General features: G+C 34.9%; 1 protein-coding gene across 4 annotated transcripts in view; it reads right to left on the bottom strand.

The window, feature by feature from the left end:
• Nucleotides 1-20,987, bottom strand: part of CEP120 (centrosomal protein 120) — a 66,634-nt gene that overhangs the window by 1,984 nt on the left and 43,663 nt on the right. For all 4 annotated transcript variants that reach the window (XM_073222021.1, XM_073222022.1, XM_073222020.1 and 1 more), the window contains 2 exons: nucleotides 18,955-19,053; nucleotides 3,690-3,835 (listed from right to left, as the gene is read on the bottom strand). In XM_073222021.1, the coding sequence (XP_073078122.1) occupies nucleotides 3,690-3,835; nucleotides 18,955-19,053 (245 nt within the window). The remainder of the gene's footprint in view (nucleotides 1-3,689; nucleotides 3,836-18,954; nucleotides 19,054-20,987) is intronic.

Below are 20,987 nucleotides of genomic sequence, written 5' to 3'. Positions count from 1 at the left end.
TTAGTAATACTTTCAGGAGAAAATAAAAACAAGTATTGTACCTGGCTACCCATAGTGAGTACACTTGTTAAAAAAAAAGCAGTTTTAAAAACATACATTTTTCTAATGATAAAATACATTAAAAACTAGAAAATTTGCAATTGTGTAAAAAAAATCATAATCTTATCCAGAGATAACCAATCACAATAATTTCTTGTACTTTTTCCAATTAAAAAAGCATATATTTTAAATACATATTTTTCTAAAAAATTTTAGATGCAACGCTCTATGCATTTTCATGTATTAATATAATGAATGTTTTCCTACATCATTAATTGTTCATCTAAATGGCTTCATAACATTCCATAACTAGGATATACCATTATTTAGTCAACCTCTATTGGTGATCTTTAGGTTGTTGGTATACGTTTGTTGTTACTGATGTTTTGAACATAAAATTTTCTTCTAAATTCATTCAACAAACATTTATTTGTATCAAGCAGTGCTAGGTCTGGGGGATACTGCAGCGAATCAAGAAGAAAACCCCCTATTAGAGAGCTTTTATCACTAGTTATTCTTATTTGTACGGGTACCTCATGCTTGTGAGGGCCTCATCCAGGTGAAGAAAGGAGAACAGGTGGCAGCTGGGACTTGCCTCCTTCCGGTGGAGTGAGCTTTATCATACTGCCTTGAGAGTGGACAGTACACTTAAAACACTTACTAAGTGACAGTAGTGGCAAGTATGGACACAGAGTGTCTTTTAGTTTAGAATGTATAAGTTAAGATATAATTTTATACTCCTCTATGTAACTGGTTACAAAAATGTTCATATGCAACTGCTCCTAAATTTCGTCATTATAAATAAGTAGGAGTTGAGTCTGAGCCCCTCCTCCTGGATGGTCTTCAGAGTAAGTAAACCAATGAGAACCAAATCCCCTTCTGGACTGACGTTGCTGGGGAGAGGGTGGAAGAGCCTGTGGAGAGAGTCCTGCTCTGACATGGAGGACTGGGCCCCACAAAGGGTGGAGGGCCGACAGTAGTAGATGGTTTCATTTGTTCAGATGACTCTGTGAAACCTGAACTGGCACCTAAGATTCCCCACAAAAGAAGAGAAAACAAGTATACAGTCCTAGAACACCAAGTATCTCCATCTTTCTTAACAAAAAAACCCAGTAGAACGATGCGCTTTGGGATGAGGGGAGAAATCAGTAGTTAATGAGATCCTGGTACATCCGGAGCAATGCATGTGGATAGGGAGGGGATTTCTGAATAGTTGTTTCTCTGACTAATTCTTAGAGGTTTCTGCGGGGAAGAGGTTTTCCAGGCAAATGAATGACAAATGTCAAACTATGTACCAGATAGTTCAACCATTTCCTTGTTTGTCTGTTTATGCATGCAGGACAAATGGAATTGTTATACAATTGAAAGTTTATCCCTACCAAATCTTTACTAAAATGCTAATCATCAGTCATGATCACAATGGGATTTTAGAACCCTGCAGCTGAAGCAGCCCATGAAGTTATTAAAAAAATTTTACTTCCCTGACAAACACTATGCCTGTCACTAGGAACCTACTATTCTGTCACCTGCCCTGTTAGAAAGTTTCTTCTTTACTGGACTTAGTATGTGTCCTTATACTTTCCAATAAGTGCCTATGATTCTGCTCAAGAGGATGCTACTTCTTTTCACTACGGTAGTCCTCCAGATAGCTGAAGGCAGCTATCCAAAACTTTGCCAAAAGTTTCAAGTTCAAAATCCCTCATTCTCTGACCCACTTTCTGGTCACATTCCACTGGAAACTCTCCAGGTGGCTGATTTACTTGTAGGGTGCTGCCTGTCGGTAAGCACGCCACAGAAGTCCCCTCACCAGCGCTGAGAACTGAACACTGCTCCTGCAGGTGCCCCGACACTGCGCTGGCTCTTTGGCAGCCGAGACACACTGCTCCTAGGGGCCGCATGAATCCTCCTGTACATCCTTCCAGGAACTGTTTTATTATGTCTTGTCCCTCACTTAAGAGAATTTTGTTACAATTTATACAGAATTTATCTGATTTTGTTTCTAGTCCAGTTGATCTTGTTGGCTTAAGTTCTCTCTAGGTTCTCATTTATTAAGATGTTAATGATAAGATCCAATTTCATATGATACACAAATCTGACAGGCAAATGACTATCTTCATTTAAACCACTGAAACACTGCTTAGCAACCAGCAGAAGCTTAATATATAATTTGCTACAATGAAACCAGAAAAGTGTTGTATGTGACGGCAAAAATTTGGAAGGCAAGAAACATAATTAATTTGTAACATTTTCCGAGTCTACAACATGGTAGACACCAAATAAATATTTACTGAATACAAAGAGAAAAATAGCACAAACTGAGCCCTGTAGCATGGCACTGTAGACCTCAATCTTTTCTAACTGATATTTTTACATTAATATTCTAAAGGTTTAATTCTAGTTGTTTAATTCAGCTGTGAACACATCTAATATAGTGACTGACTTTTCCCAGCCCATATAGTGTGTCACAGTGGGATAACTGTCAAATGTCAGTGCTATGGACTGAACTGTGTTCCCCAATTAGTATGTTGACACCCTAACCCCTATTGTGGGGGTATTTGGAGATGATTAGGTTTAGATGTGGTCATGAGGGTGAGGACCTCGCAATGGAATTAGTGTCCTTAAGAGAGAAACCAGAGAGCTTGCTCTCTCCTTTCCCAAACATAGGAGGACACAGTGGGAAGGCAGCTGTCTACAAGGCAGGAATAGAGTCCTCACTAGAAACTAACCAAGTCTGCATCCTGATCTTGAACTTCTGGCTTTCAGAACTGTTGAGACAACAAATTTTAGTTGTTTAAGCCACTCATCTAGAGTATTTGGTCACGACAGCCTGAGCTAGGACAGCATGCTTTGCCGAAACAAAAACACTCATGTCTTGATAAACTAAGATAAAGCCTTCTCCCAACTTCCCCTCCAAAATGACTAGAATTTGTTCTTACACTGCTTACTAGGGATTACTTTTCTAATATGAAATATGTTAAAATTGTAACTAAGATAAACATGCATGACACTACAGAGAAGCCCAGTATCCCACAGTATTTAAAAATAATCTCTGCAAATGGATTTGAACTCTGGCTCTAGGATTTACCAGCTGTGTGACCTTGGAAAGGGTACTTAAATCTCTTAAATCCTCAGTCTCTGCATCTCTAAATGGGGATAATACCTTCCTCAAAGAGTTGCTCTGAAGATAAAAAAAAGATGAGATAAGCATAGGAGGCATTTAAAATAGCTCCTGGCACACAGTAAGGAAGGGCCCAATAAATAAGAGCTATTCTATTATTAATAATATAACTAAATTTGGAAATGTTTATATTCTATGTAATTAAAAACCTAGTATAATCAATTACCTTTAATAGTAGTAATAACCCTGAAAGTCTCATAAATCATACACAAAATTTAAAGTACTAGTGCTATGATTTTAAGCAAAAAAGCTAAATAGAATTGATATAACTATATTTGTGGCAAAACATGAGTATAATATGGTCTTTGGCATAGATTTCCGATAAATGTCGGCTACATTTGATACATGACCTACTTTTATTCTTCAAAGACCTGATGTTGTACTTTCCCGGGACCAATGACCAGTTAAAAGGTTGTCCTGTTAGAACTTTTGGTTCTGCATGAAAAGAAACATCATTTTTTAGCAATTATACCTGTTCAATTCATTTCTTATATCCAATAATTCTTGTCTCTCGGTTTTTACTGTATCTTTTTCCTCAGCTGCCAGGTAACGTAGTCTCATCTGTTCCAATTCTTCTTGCTGCTTTTTAAGACGAGCCATTTGACTTTCTTGTTCCCGCTTGAAAGAAAGAACAAGCCAGGGAAAGTACAGTCAATAATTCTGTAGCGTCCTTCTATGTCGACAGATCGTAACTGCACAAAATGGGGTGAGGATCTAGAAATACAGGTAACTGGCGAACCATGTATTGTACATTTGAAACCAATATAAGATTATTTATCAATGATACTTCAATAAAAAATAAAATAAATAAAAAAGAAAAAGCCACATCTCTAATGTTAGGAACAGATATTTCTCATGTGCCTTTGAGTTGTGATATAATCCTATTTGACAGTACCAGTGATATTGCCAGATACCGCCAACTCTGTGAGTCAGATATTACCTAGAAATGCCCAGGTTCTCTTTAAAAACTCTTTCCATTACTTCTGCCCTAAACCATAATCATTTATGGCCCCATTAGTGATTGAGGTTAGCTGAATGTCATAACAGAAGCTGAAGGGAAGAAGGGGTCCACTGTCAAAACCGAGCTGCCACAAGGGCCAATGGTAAGAGCAGCATCTAAGAAATGGTTAGTTATACAAAGATGTACCAAGAAAAGTTCAATGACTGTCCCTGCTCAGGTCACTGGTTCACTTCCACCTCAGGGAATAGTATGCCTTTCCACTCTATTCTCCAGGCTCATATAAAAAGGTCTGTGCATTTATGGTAAAATTTCTTTAAAATGTGTAACACTCCACAGAACGATATTCCATGATTTGGTGAACCACTTTCTTGATAACAATTTTGCTACTACAGTGCTGCAATAAAATCCTCATCATCTAACATAGTTAACTCATGAATCTTTCTACACATTTCTTTAGGGACAGGTGCTTCTCTTTCTTTAGGACAGAATCCCAAAATGAGGGTGCTAGATCAAACAGCATGTGTTGGCATCCTTGAAAAAAAAAAAAGATTTATTGAATAACAAGAGAAAACTGCCAAATCAAAAGTATACAAGATAAAATTTCACAAAGTAAACCACTCACATAACTACCATCCAGATCAACAGATTAGAATCTCAGAAGTCCTACCGTTTCTTCCCAGACACTAACCATTCATCCTTTCCCCAAGATAACTAGTACCCTAATTTCTAATCCCACAAGTTAAGTTTTGACTGCTCTGAACTTTATATACATGGAACTGTATAGTATGTATTATGTCCGACTTCTTTCACTTAACAATATTTTTCAGATTCATTCATATTATATGTATTTGATGATTTGCATTACTATACATAGAATTCTACAGGATGATATATTCTATTTATTCCACTGCTTTGGAATGAAGGGACCTTTGGGTTAGTTTCTGTAAAACTATGGTACTTTTTATACTATAAAGCTGATGTGCACATGTCCTTTTTGATACATAATCATATGCATTTCTATTGGGTATAAGCCCAGGATTCAAACTGCTGGGTTACAGGGTATCAGCAAATACAGTTTTCAAAGTAGTAATAGTAATTTATCCATCTGTGAGCATTTTAGTGTCCCATATTCTTGCCAACATTTCATAATGTCAACTTTTTTCATCTAAACCATTCTGATAGGTTATGTAGTGTTATCTTTTAAAATTTTTATTATTTTTTATTTTATTATTAATCTACAATTACATGAAGAACATTATGTTTACTAGGCTCCCCCTTCACCAAGTCCCCCCCACAAACCCCATTACAGTCACTGTCCATCAGCATAGTAAGATGTTGTAGAATCACTACTTGTCTTCTCTGTGTTGCACAGCCCTCCCCATTTCCCCCCCATTATACATGCTAATCGTAATACCCCCTTTCTTCTTCCCTACCCTTATCCCTCCCTTCCCTCCCATCCTCCCCAGTCCCTTTCCCTTTGGTAACCGTTAGTCCATTCTTGGGTTCTGTGAGTCTGCCGCTGTTTTGTTCCTTCAGTTTTTCTTTGTCCTTATACTTCACATATGAGTGAAATCATTTGGTACTTGTCTTCCTTCACCTGGCTTATTTCACTGAGCATAATACCCTCTAGCTCCATCCATGTTGTTGCAAATGGTAGGAGTTGTTTTCTTCTTAAGGCTGAGTAATATTCCATTGTGTATATGTACCACCTCTTCTTTATCCATTCATCTACTAATGGACATGTAGGTTGCTTCCATTTCTTGGCTATTGTAAATAGTGCTGTGATAAACATAGGGGTGCATCTGTCTTTTTCAAACTGGGCTGCTGCATTCTTAGGGTAAATTCCTAAAAGTGGAATTCTATGTAGTGTTATCTTATTGTGGCTTGACTTTGCATTATTTTGAAGACTAATGAGGTTGAGTATGTTTTAATATTTTCAGTGGCATTCTGCTTGTGTAAAGTTCCTCGGCACTTTGCTCTACTTGTCTATCCATCTTTTCTTACTGAAAGGCTTGCAGTCTTCATATATACTGGATAAATGCATTGAATTTAAATTACAGCTATTTTCTACTAGTTATATCTTGACTTTTCACCTCTTTACTGGTGTTTTTGACTTAATTTTAAAATAGTTCAAAATTACTTATTTTTTTTTGGCTAGGCCTGTGTCCAATTTAAGGAAATTTTTGCTTGTCCAGTCTTGAAGATACTCTTTTATGTTATATTCTTGAAATTTCATTTGTATCAATAACTCACATGAATCACATGCAGTTGGTTTTATGTATGGTGAGGGACCAAATTTCTTTTTCTCTCCATATACAGCTCCAATTGACCTAGCAACATTTACTGAAAAATACCATTCATTCCCCACCTCCCCCCACTTGGCAGTATCACCGTGACATCACCCCTGTGCACATACATATAGGTTTGTTTCTGGACTCTCTAACCTGATATGTTTCCCTGTCCTTGAATTAAACTGTACTGTCTTAATTACTCTCACCCTTGTACATTAACTATTGCTATATGATAGTATTTTCCTTTTACCTTTGGCTGTTTTTCAAAATTCCCTTAGCTATTCTTTACCTCTGCATTGTCATATGAATCTTAATTTCTAGGGCTGGAGTTGGTGAGACAGGGGAACCTGATAGGATCTGATTATAATTATGCTGAATCTACAGATCAATTTGGCCAAAACCAGGATCTACAATACTAATTTTTCACTCAGTAAACATTGTTTACCTCTCCAAGTATCTAGATCTTTAATTTTGTTTAGTAGTATTTTATACTTCTCTGTATACTAAGAGTAACATTTCTTCATGCTACTAGGTATTTTGTGCTTTTAGATGCTATTATAAATGGCAGAGTTGTTAAATTTTCACCTCCTGTCTCTAGTAAAACTGGTATTTTACATACTAATTTTGTATTCCACAAACCTGCTAAACTCATTAATTGCAGGCCACCTGTAGATACTTTTTGGTTTTCAAAGATTTTTAACAGTGTCATCTGCAAATAATGCAGTATATTTTTTCCTTCCCGACTAACATATCCTTTCTTTCTCTTGGCTTATTATACTGAGAACCTCTAGTACAAGGCTGATAAGATACAGTGATCAAGAGCATCCTTCATTCTTGATCTCAGGGGAAAACTTCAAGACTTTTTATTGGTTTTATGTAAATATTCTTTATTAGACTAAGAAATTTCCCTGACAGTCTTAGTTTGCTAACTATTGACTTTTTCTGCATTTTTGATAGTCACTTGATTTTTTCTTTATTTTTTTTAAGGTGGTAAATAGCCAATTTTGCCTTTAATAAATAAGCTTTGTTGTGATGCTTAAGTTTTATATCGATGTTCATGAGACTGGCCAATTAATTTTGTTCTTCTAATATCTCTGTCAGATTTTAGAATCCAGATTCATTAAATAAGAGAGAGAGAGACAGACAGACAGACAAAGTGTTCTCTTTTTCGAGTTCCTGAAACTGTTTCTTTCTAAAATGTTTTTTAAAATCAAATGTGAGGCCATCTGGGTCTGGAGGCTTTCTTTGCGGCACAGGTTTTCATTACAGATTCAATTCCCTAATAGTTACATGACTAGTTATATTTTTCTGTTTCTTTTTGTGTCAGTTTTCTAAGTTGAATTTCTCAAATTCACATGAAATTCTTCATACCCTTCTCTTACCCTCTTTAAACGTCTGTGGGATCTGGAGCCCTGTCCTTTTTCCTCTATTTCTGATACTGGGAGTCAGTCTGTCCTTGAACAGTCTTTGCCAAGGGGAAGGTCCTTATCAAAGAAACTTTTGGCTTTGTTGTACATTTTATCCCATTTCAATAGTTCTTAATTATTTTCTTATTTCTACTTTCCTTAATTTCTCATTTTACTGACCCTTTGAAAGGGATAGAGAATGCTTTTCTTATTTTTAAAATGCACTTGAGGTTATAAGTTTCCCCTGAGCAAATATTTTATTGTGTCTTGGGATGCTGTATTCTCATTATTTTTCAGTTAAAATATTTTCTAATTTCAAATGTGGTCTCCAGTTTAGCCATTGATTTTTAGAAGTGTATATTCATTATCTTTTAATTATGAATTTCTAGTTAATTTATTAATTAGCTTAATCTCACTGTGGTCAGAGAACATATTGTGAACTATAATCTTCTGAAAATTGTTGAGAACTGTTGTTTGATCCTGCATATGAGAAATTTGGCTAAATATTCCACATGCACTAGAAAATGTGTACTCTGGACTGTTTTGGTGAATAGTTCTACATACACTAATCAATGGTTGTGTTATCTAAATCTTCTAAATATTTACAGATTTTCTGTTGCTTGCTCTCTGAGTTCCCAGGGAAGTTATGGTAAAATCTACCATTATTATGAATATCTATTTCTCCTTTTAGTTCTTCTGATTTTTGCTTTATTTAAATTTGTGGCTATTACCAGGGGGCTACAAACACAGAACTGCTCTCATCTGTCAGCTGAACTGACCCTTTTATGATTATGAAAACTCTATCTATATTAATGCCTCTTGCCCTAAAGTCTAATTTTCCTCATATGTTTACTAGACCAGCTTTCTTCAGTATTAGTATTAATGTAGTATATACTTTTCCCTCTTTGAATTCAACCATTCTGCATCCTTACATTTACAGTGTGTCCCTTATAAGTAGCAAACTGTTGCTTTTTTAAGTCAGTTTTTAATTTACTAATTGTCTTTAATGGGAGTATTTAGTCCATTTGTATTTAAAGCAAATAATGATATATATGGGCTTAAGTCTTTACATATTACTACTTTATGTAAATATACATCTATTTTGTGTTCCTTCTTGTCGTTTTTTTAGATTAATCTAACAATTTATGTCATTTCATTTCCCTTCTATCAGCTTATTGTTCATTGTTATTCTTAGTAATATAGTGACTTTTAAAACTTCACAGATAAAATGCTTGAAGTATGCTACATTAACTCTATCCCTTCATATCTATTTTATTTTTATTAAAGTATAGTTGACAATGTTAATTTTAGATGTATAACATAATCATTCAACATTTATATATATTATGAAGTCATCACCATGATAAATCCAGCTATATCACTTGTCACCAAAGTTCTTACAATATTATTGACTATATCCCTATGCTCTACATTGCATCCTTATGTCTTATTTATTTTATAATTGGAAGTTTGGACCTCTTAATCCGCTTCCTTATTTTGTCCATCCAACATTCCCCCTCCACTTTCTTTGGGCAACCACTATTGTTCTCTGCATCTACGACACTGTCACTGTTTTGTTTTGTAGGTTCCACATATAAGTGAAGTCATTTGGTGTTTGTCTTTCTCTGTTCAACTTATTTCACTTAGCATAGTACTCTTTAGGTCCATTCACATTGTCACAAAAGGCAAGTTTCATTCTTTCTTATGACTGAATAATATTCCATTGTATGTGTATGTGTGTGTCTCTCTATATATATACACACACACACACACACACAAAATATCTATTGATGAACACTTAGGTTGCTTCCATATCTTGGCTATTGTAAATAATGCTGCAATGTACATAGGGGATATAGATATCTTTTCAAATTAGTGCTTTTGTTTTCTTCAAATAAATACCCAGAAGTGGGATTACTAGCTCATACAGTATTTCTATTTTTAACTTTTTGAGGAACCCCCATACTGTTTTCCATATTGGCTGTACCAGTTTACATTCCCTCCAGTGCATGAAGGTTTCCCTTTTCTCCACATCCTCGCCAACACTATTTCTTTTCTTTTTGATACTAGCCATTTTGACAGGTGTAAGGTGGTGTCTGTTTTGATTCCCATTTCCCTGATAGTGATGTTGAGCATCTTATCATGTGCTTTTTGGCCATCTAAATTTCTTTGGAAAATGTCTCTTTAGGTCCTCCACCCACTTTCTTAATTGGGTTGTTTATTATTGAGTTCTTTGAATTCTTTATATATTTTGGATATCAACCCCTTATTAGATATATCATTTACAAACATCACCTTCAATTAGAAGGTTGCCTTTTTTGTTTTGTTGATGGTTTCCTCTGCTGTGCAACAACTTTAGTTCGATGTAGTCCCATTTGTTTATCTTTTTCTTTTCTTGCCCCTGCCTAAGGAGACATTTCTAAAAATATATTGTTAAGACAGATGTCAAAGAGCTTACAGTCTATGTTTCACATAGGAGTTTTATGGTTTTAGGTCTTATATTTGTATCTTTAATCCATTTTTTTTTTGTGTGCATGGTGTAAGGCAGTGGTCCAGTTTTCCCAGCACCACTTATTGAAGAGACTTGTCTTTTCCCCATTGTATGTTCTCACTATCTTTGTCATTGATTGACCATATACGTGTGGGTTTATTCTGGGCTCTCTAGTAATGTTCCACTGATATATGTTTCTATGCCAGTACTATACTGTTTTGATTACTATAGCTTTGTAGCATAGTAAATCAGGGACCGAAATGCCTCCAACTTTGTTTTTCTTTCTCAATATTGCATTGGCTATCTGGGGTCTTTGTGATTCCATACAAATTTTAGGATTATTTATTCTAGCTCTGTGAATAATGCCATTGGTAGTTTGACAGAGATTGCACTGAATCCATAGACAGCTTGTCATGAATCTTAATTCTTTGTATGTTTTAAACCCAACAAATATCTATTTCCATTGCTCTTTATTCTGCTTTCATTTGGGATCAATTTCCTTCTTTCTGAAGAACATCTTTAAGTATTTATTTTACTTCAGATTACTTACTTCAAACTCTCCCAATTTCTGTTAGTCTGAAGAGTCTTCTGTCTTGAAGTACATTTTCACTGGGTGGAGTGTTTCAGGTAGGTGGTTATTTTCTTCTAGTACTTTATATTATTATCCACTGTTTTATGAATTCTTTCACTTCTGTTAAGTCATCTGTCTATCTTACTGTTGCTCCTATAAAAGTAACATCTCCCTTTACCTCCTACAGCTTTTGAGGTTTTTCTTTGCTTTTTGGCAATTTCACTTCTAGATATGGTTTACTTTTCATTTATCCTGCTTAGAGTTCATATTCTTGAATATATGAACTGGTATCTTTTTCACTTTTACAGAATTCTCAGCCAGTAGCTTTCAAATATTGCTTTCTCTTCCATTCTCTATTCTCTTGAGGGGTTGCTAGAGGCTGAATGTTTGTGTCTCCCCAAATTCACAAAGGTTTTCCTTGTTTTCTGAAAGTTTGAGTTAAGTCACTTTGCTCTAACAAAGACATTAGCACCTGTTTTTGCTAACTGAAAGAAATCCCAGTAGGATTTTCACTTTCACAGAAAGAAAGCCATTTATAGTACTAATGTAGAGTAAGTCTTTCATAAAAGTAAAGTGGCACAATGTACAAACTTTTGGATAACAGTGGAAACCTGTATGTTAGGGGAAGGGACTTTTGGGAAGTGATTAGGTCTTGAACCCTCATGAATGGGATTAGTGCCCTTATGAAAGAGGCTTGGCAGAGCTCTTTCTGCCATGTGAAGGCTTAGCAGAAAGATGGCCATTTATGAATTGGGAAGCAGGCCCTCACCAAACCTAGAACCTGACCATGTGTGCACCCCAAACTCAGACTTCCAGCCTCCAGAACCATGAGAAACCAATTTCTGTTGTTTATAAGCCACCCAGATCACAAATCCTTGGTTCTGCTATGTCTAATCTGTTTAATTCATCCATTAAATTCTTCCATTTCATTTCCAATACTTTTCAGTTCCAGAATGTCTATATGAATCAAAAGATTTTACTTCTCTAATACCTTTCGCCATCATATTACCTATTTTCTAGTATATAGTAAGAGTAGTTGTTTCACCTGTTTCTGGTGAACCCCAAATCTCTTACTACCTGTTGATATGTTTCTGTTGAGGAAAATATATACAAAGGCATTCCATAATGAAGACATGCAAATGGCTAATAAACAAATGAAAAGATGCTCAAGGTCAGTAATCAGGGAAATGAAAATTTAAGCCACAAAGTGATACTATTTCAGACCCACCAAAATGGAAAATATCACAAAAACATGTGATAATAGCCAAGTGTTGGACATGGTATGAAGAATAACAATTATACACCACCCTTGGGAAATGAAGATCTGTAAACCACTTAGGCAAGTAATTTGGCAATATTCAATGAAGTAGAAGAAATGAGCAAACCTTAGAATGAGAAATTCAATTTTTTCATACAAACACTAGATAACCTATTACATGTCTCTTACATGTACAAGAATTTTCAGTGTTGTCTTATTATAAGAAAACTTAGAAAAAAATATGACCACTGAAGGGTGACTAGAAAGTTTTATAAAGCAATAAAAATGAAGTATAGCTACTTGCATCAAAATAACTAAATCTCAAAAACAATTTTGAGTCTCATAAGGTAGTCACAAAAGATTGAAAGAGAATGATTCCATGTATATAATGTCTTACAACATACACAAGTAAATGCTTACTGGTATTTTTAATATGTCTTATAAAATTATTTTAAAAAACAAAAGAATAATACCAAATTCGGGAAAGCACTTACCTGTGGGGAGGAAGCAGTTGAGAAAAGGGATACAGAGGACTTCCAAACCACTGATAATGTTCTGTTTCTTAAACTATAAGGTGTTGCGGTGGATAAAAATCTTTAGTTTTTTCCTCTTTGGGATGAATACTTCACTTAAAAAGTTAATTATTAAAAAAGAAAGGAAAAGAAACCTGGACAAAAATACCTCAAATTGTTAACTTTGACTAAAGAGAGGATAAGGTTACTGGTGATTTTTATTTTCTCTGCTATCTGCTGCTGCAAAATTTGCCTTTGTTTGCCTGAGCAAGTATAATTGCAAGCAGAAAAAAAAATAAAGAGCCAATTATTTAATTGTAGGTTACTTTGTAAAACTTGAAATATTTTAAACCTAAAACATATAACAAAGGCCTTTAAATGCCTTGAATTTTTTAATCAAGTAGATAGCATTAATAATAATCACACATGCACACACAAAAATTAGAGGTTACAGAAAGAAACCCTCTCTGCTGCCAGGTGCTCCGGGTTAAAGGCTCCTCAGTCAAGTGAATATAATCTTTATTTTGCCTTGGCTGCCTATAAATCCAGAGAGGAGATGTAAACATACATACACTAGACTAAACAGCCGCTAAAAAGTGGCCACTACTTACTCTCCCACTCACACATACCATGTAAGTCTGTGGGAAAAACTTACAACTACACTAAGGAACTCAAGTAAAGTTTTCTGAAAATAACCCAGAGCTGACAAGTCAGTAGGAGGGCCTGGATGGTTTCAAGACACAGTTTTTAACCAAGACTTGGACCTCCAACTGTTTTCTTAAACAAAGATTTACATCCCATCCTTGGTTAAATTACTTATAAATTAATCAAATTAATTACTCTGAGTGGATAAGCAGGAGGCTGGACAAGATAGTGCTGATGTCAGCCAACAGAGTCTGTGTTGTTTTAACTAAATATATCAGAGCTTAGTATTAAACAGCTCTACTGTGCACAAATATGGTAAGGGACCCACATCCTACCCCAAATCTTAGCTCTGTTTCCTGTCCTGGGAACAAACATACCTGCATTTAATATATCTGATGTAATAAAAATGTTAAACTTTCTAAAATAAACCCATACCTCTTAACAATGACTCATTTGTTTTTAAAAAGTAGTGGCTTTTATTCTTCCTACATAGTTATAGTCTTCCTTGAAAATTATTCTTCCTACATAATTATATTCTAAGATGTCAAGAAATGTTTTTGGACATTTACTTAATTTGCTTAAATATTATTTACTTAGAATGTTATTTACCTAATATGTTATAAGATAACATTTATCACTTTATTGCTTGTGTATTTTAAGTAATCTTAACTTGGATAGTCATAGAACAATTTAATTCAAGTATTCATTTTGGTCTTAAAATATTTCTCTAGTATGTATCTTCATGGGAATGGTGAAAAAAGAAACTAGATTACACTCCAAATATTTTAACAACTAGAACCCTTTAAAGTCAGTGTTATACGTTATACCATAGATAAGCAAATCCAGAATGTATGGGCATGATTTCCTTGTTTTCTAAGGTAGGACACATTTCATGCTATAGTTATTTGTATTTTACAGCTGTCACTTACCCAGCTACTAAAGACCAAGAAAGCTTGCAACTTGGAAACACAGACTTTTATGGTTGTGAATCAGAAGAAAAGTTGTTTTTAAATAATTAGAAGATTATGATTTTTTTAATTCACAAATTGACTATACTAGGTCACCTTTGAGTAATGGAAATCTCTGTTTAAACATTCTTTTGGCAATAGGCACCAAGCATTAGATCTTATTTCCAAGCTTTGCCAGCTGGATTTTGTCATTAACATTTATTAACAATCTGAGCTATGGCTTTTGCCGTCTAATCCGTACTACACAAATGTTTTGTATAGCCCTCCAGAGGATTTTGCTGTGACAAATTACTGGCAAAGATTATAGCCCCGTGGCTATTCACCAGAGGCAATGTAAAATTAACATGGTACTAATCCAATTTAAACAAAAAGTTGCACAAACAATTCTCTGAATAAAAGCAGATAGAGGATTCCAATTTTATATTCAAACACAATAAATGTGTTTTTAATAAAAAGTCTCAGAAAAAACTGAATTTTCTCACATATGAATTGTGCCTATTTGATGAAGTTACTAATCTTCCAAAAACAGTGAGTGGCAGAGCACGGTTCACTACGGCAATCCCAAGGTCTATTACATTTCTTGAAGTGTTGCATCTCAAATGTGGTCTGCAGAACATTAATGGTTCCTAGTTACCTGGAAATTTGTTTACAGTGTTGTTTCTAAAGCAGAAAGTCTGTGGGATAAGGAATAGAATTGGTCTGTGATGAAGATCAGTGCTAAAAGAATGAAACTTTTTCTTTTCTCCTTAATACAGTAACTCAAGAAAAAGCAGACATCTAAACTTTTGTGACTTTGCCAACAAATTTTAGGCAAGAGGAGAAAATACATAGGAAGAAAGGGTAAAAAGAAAATAATGGACTACATGGAAAGATCCAGAAGACAGCAAGAGTGTATGAGGATGCATGTGTTAGGAAGAAGGGACACCTGCATGGGAGCCTTTCATACTCAATCTGCTTTTAAAGATGACCACCTCAAGATCTCAGTGTAATGCTAATAAAGTGCCATGAACTTAGGGAATTCTATTCAGAACATTATATATTTACTCCTTTTATTTTGAAACTATGTGAAACAGTGGAAACAATGTCATCTGTCAATATACACATACGAACATAATCAATTTACTCAAAACGTTCTTGCATGGCTCCCTCAGTAAAAGGCAATTATAATGTAATTATGTTTAAAAAGTAATGATTATTCATCTATCCAAAGGAAATGCCCTAGAGCTAACACTTTTCCATCTTTTCATTACTGACTTTGCTAATGTCTCATAATTAACTATCATTGCATTAGTTTCTTATCCTTCACTATGAAACTTTTTCAGTGGCAGGCACTATCTTCCATTTCTTCCCCATCTAGTCTCTATTTAAAATTAAGTGATATTTTAAACACTTTGAACATTTCTCCCTTATCTTTGAGTGACAACTTAGAATAACTCCACAGCCCTCTTATTATTCTAACACTTAGTTTCTATTATTTTTACTAACTTCATTTGCATTTCTCACCACCCTACTATACTGTGTATAAATATCCCGTCCACCCAGTTGAACTTAAGTTCCCTACAGTGCAAGGTGCAGAGCAGACTCTCAATAAGTACTTGAAGAATGAATGAAGGAATGAACAAATGAAATAACTATAAATGTTTCTTCAGACTTCAATGCACTCTAAGTTTAGGAAGAGCACTTACACTCTTGCCTAAATGCACACATAACCCTTACACAGGCATTTTTTTTCCTTCTGCAGTTTTCTACAGAATACTGTTATTACTCAAACTATATCTTACTCACTTCCCTATTGCTATTGTTATATAATATCTTCCTGCTGACTAGACTTAAAAACATGAAACTGTTGTTAGTGCCTATTGCTTCTTTGAATAGCTAGTCAGTCACAAATCCCTCCAATATATGTTCTGTTCATTAATATCCAAAGCTAATCTAATTAGGTTCCCATTGACTGGAACCAAGAATATTACACAATAGGGCTCATCTCCTTATAACAAGTCACATGGGCTATGCACCAAACACTGTATTAAAATGCTTTAGAGACCACTCCTAATTCTCTGAACAACCTGTGAAGAACAAGCTTTCACTGTACAAATGAGAAGACTAACCAGAGAAATTAAATTACTCAAGTGGTAGAGGTAGTTAAGAGGCAGAGCCCAAATCAAACCCAAGCTCTTGACTCCAGGCCATGTTCTAAGCACCTTGTATGCTGCCTCTGATAGACCTGTGACACTCTTATTTTGAACAGCTACTCTCATCACATAATTTCCTTGTTCCCAATGCCACAGGGGCTCCTTCCTGTTGTAGAGTATGTAACCTAAGTATCTTGGCATCATGACTTTATATTAGCCACTTCTTTCTCAAAGTTACTGTAATTCTCACTATCAGCCAGTGTAGCTAACAGTCAGTGATGCCATTTTCCTCACTAGGAAATGCCAAGTCATTACTCCTTCTGCCTCGATGCTTTGTCAGAAATCCCTAGTCTCCAATGGCCCACTTTCTCCTTGAAATTCTTCTGTTATTTGGATTCTGTGGTACAAAACCAGAACACTATGAAGAGGAAAGAGCCTGAGCCTGGATTCTGGCCAGATGCTAGCTTGGTACTTAGTATGTGTGTGATCATGGGCTACTTAGCTTCTCAAAGTCTTGGTTTCTTTTTTCTGTAAAATGGAAATAATGGTATTACCTGCTATATGGGGATCTTGGTTAGGATTAAATGAAAAGACATGAAGGGCTTAACACAACACCTAGCACAGAGTACACCTTCAATTAATGCTATCTGTTCTATTGGTATCATTATCATGTTTCCCTCTAGTTGTTGTTTCCCTTATCAGCTTTCCTTCTCCTTAAATATAAGAACTCTTAAGTTCCATCTACCACCTCTGCAAAGGATTCCTTCATCTTTTCTTTAAGCCCAACTTATCTTCCCGAGATCCACATTGTTGAGTGCTTGTTGAATTTCTTTCTGCAACAACAATTACAATATCACATTTGCAAGTCCTGTCTCCTTCCCACATCCCAGTCAGCCTCTTGTCCTCACAGCCATATTTCTAATACTAGAAAACTCTTTCCAGACACTAAGGCTTCAGCCCTTAACATCATCTTTGACTTTCTATTCTACATTCCAGTCATGTATATTGTACTATATAGAATATACCACAACCATGTCTTTTAAAAGAATCTGTGCCATATTCCCACTGCTGCCACCTCTGTTCCAGTCCTATTACCCGAAATGACCTCCAACCAGTCCTATTACCTGAAATGACCTCTAAACTAGGCCCTCCTCTTTCTCCAAGTAGAGTCATGCTTTCTGACTTCCAGCCTCTTTGCTATAATCATTCTATTCATCATACTTATAGAATTTCCCCAACTACTTTCCTAAGTCACAACCAATGCTCTAGAGGGCCATCTCAACTACCTCATCTTCGGTGACACCTTTCCTAAGTCCTATTAAATAGATGTACTTCCCTCTCCCCCAAGTACCCAGTGTGGTTCTTTTCAGGGCTCTTACTATTGGGCAGTAAATGTTAAGATTTACCTTTTCTTTCCTATTGCTAAATTGCAAACTCCCTGGGGAAAGACCTAAATTCTACTTCTATCTATAAACCTAGAGTGATAGTTCTTGAATACATTAGGCCCTCAGTACTGTCCATGATTATTCACTCATCTCTCCTTAGTCTTGTAAGCATTTACAAAATATATCCACTTTGTGTAATCTAATTTATACTTATGCTTACAATCTCAACTCATCTACAAGCTATGTTAAGGCAAACTGTGCTACTTACTCTCATGCAGTCTAGTACACACTCCTCTATGAAGGTGGTAAGCATTAAGGATATTTAATGGCATTTGATGGTTATAGAGACACATTAAAAAAATACAAATCTGAAAGACTCTGTATACCAAATTTCATTCCGAATAAAACTTACACATTAAAAAAAAAAAAGCAAAACTTGGAATAATCATTATTTAAACATTTTAAATGAAGTATATTAAATTCAAAATAATACTCAGTTTATTTTACCTTAATCATGTGAAGAAAATACACTAAAAAATAAGGTTAACTTCTCATGAAGCTAACAGCACTGGCTATCTAGCAGCAGAAAAGAAAATGCAAGAATAATTCAGGACACTACTATCGTTTTTAAACTCTTGTAAAATTATGCAAAAATTCCCTGTGATTCCTTTTCTTAATAAATTTCTATGTCTTCCTAAGATTAACATTTAAAACATGCTTTTAAATTTGAGGATATATTAAGTTTCTTAAGTCATCCTTGTATTTCTCCCCCAAAAGGCTCTCCTAATGGTAAGAAATTAATACTAAGGAAGAAAAGAGTGGTGGTTTTACAAGCGAAAGTGAAAGACATTTCCCAATTGCTTTTGGGGAAGACAATAGTTGGCAATTAAAAAAAAAAAGTACCTAAAAGTTTCAGTTGTTAATTAAGAGGAGGATCTTTTATATAACACATTAAAAAAAACAAAAACAAAAACAAAAACCTCCTAATTCAAAAATAGCACTGGCGATTCAATGCAGAAATCTTAACATAACAGATACTGCCAAATATGCAAACTTGTAAAGAATCAAGGGAAAAGACGTAAAAAGAATAATCCATCAGCAGTTATAAACTACATACCTGTTTAAGTCTGGCAAGTTCTTTCAAAGCTCGTCCCCACTGCTGCTTGTAATGCAGTTTAGACTTAGTTGCAGATTCCAACTTTCTTTCAAGTTCAACCTAACAGTGATTAAAATCATATCAAGTGAAACACTATACCACTGTGTACAATCACTGAAAGATAATATATACAAAGAGTCTGGCTTAAGAAAAGAGTTTATATAGTGTAACATACGACATCATCTAAAACTGTTATATAATTTGCTATAAATATTATGGCACATGAACATTTTCTTGTTTAAAATATAGTCGTATTTTTACTGCCTAACAGCCTATACTAAAAGGAACTGAATTAGTCTTACCCTCCAGATAGTTACTATAAATGTCTTTAAAAATCTGTGTATTACAGAGAGATCACAGAGTGAAAAATATATTCATTCTTTTCACAAAAAGTGATTCTAAGTCTGCATTCCAATTTAGTTGGCACCCTTAATCTTAGAAACCAAAGTATCCCTTTTGGAGGTCTACCACTATGTGGAATTTTGTCTTATAAAGAAGAGAGCTTAGTAGAGATACTTTTAAACTATATTTTGGTAAAAATCATACATTGCTGAAGCAAAAATAGTTTATCAGAAAGTAGGTTACTAGGAAAGAGTACAAAGTCAAAAATATTTTAAGAATGTTAAACCCAAGAGAAAAGTAATGCTCCCAATAATACTCATCTAACTCTCATTTTTTATCTTTCCTTAAATATATAAAGAAAAACACAAAAGCGAATCAATTAAAAAAACATGGTTATTTATACTTGCAGCAGGCAATCTGTTGTGCATGAGCTGAAGCCAAGTTGGCTGAGTTCTAGAATGTACTCTGAATGTTTCAAACCAAGTACCAAACAAATTCATGTAAGCCAACAGTTTTACTATTTAAGTGATAATATAATAATATGTCTGAATTACAGTAAAAACTGTTAGTCTAAATTGGTCTGATTTTTTTTTTTATCAGTTTAGTTTTTCCTATACAATAAAACTCCTAATGTTTTGCAGGAAAACAAAGCCAAAGACACTATCCAAAAATTCAAACTTCTGAAAACTCACATGAAAATAAAATGAAAGGAAAAGCAGATTGCCAAATTCCCTTCACAAAAGGCCAAAACATGCTCTGCAGTAATGTAATATATGACTTCATGGAGTCAAGGTCTTTCCTGCTTTACAAATTCCTGGTGCTTGGATTTAAACGTGTTGACATTTCACAACTAACTCACATGTCTTAAATTGATAAATTGATAATCTTAATACTCTGAGATTATCAAAGATGATCTCTTCCACTTAAGCCCCGAAGATTTATACATATTTAACAATAGGATATATGTCAGAGCAATAGCAAAAATATTTTTATAGCTGTGAGATAAGAGAATAGTATACAATCATAAAAGTGATCATGTCCACAGGTCTTGGAAAAGATCTAGTATCCAGGATGGGCCCAAGGATGAGGGTGAGGACTGGGATGAACCTAGAGAGATTGCTTAACTTGATGGACTGACTCAAAGGAGAAAAAGCTGGGTAGACTGTATCAATTTTGCCATGATTATAAAAAATTATTCACATTTGCATAGCTATTCATACTAATTTAAAAAATACATGTATAGTCAATACATATAATTTACACCTAATAAAACTATAGCTGGCAAATCTGATACACAAACCTCATTTTTCTAATTCATTCCTACTTCCAAATCTGTGATTCCTAAATTAATTTTTTTAAGGATACAGATGCTTCTCTGATTCTAAAGAGACGTATGGACTGAACTGCCAGGAAAATGCACACAACCCAAGTTTTTATATACCTTCAGAGCTCTCAAAAGACGTTGACTTAAGAGCCTTTATTGTGAATAGATCTGAGACCAGGGGAAGTCCTTGCACCTGTATCATGAGCCAAGTTAACAGACTCATGAAAAAAAAACTCAGTTCAGGACTTAGTGTCAATTCAAGACCAGTGAAGATGGAACGCGCACAACCTAGTGTTCACTGGTTCTACTGTTCCCCATTTTCCACCCT

Source organism: Manis javanica, chromosome 14 (genome assembly GCF_040802235.1).
Source record: "Manis javanica isolate MJ-LG chromosome 14, MJ_LKY, whole genome shotgun sequence".
In the NCBI taxonomy this organism is placed as follows: Eukaryota; Metazoa; Chordata; class Mammalia; order Pholidota; family Manidae; genus Manis; species Manis javanica.
The sequence above is the reverse complement of the archived record's forward strand: the minus strand, read 5'-3'. Positions and strand labels throughout refer to the sequence as shown.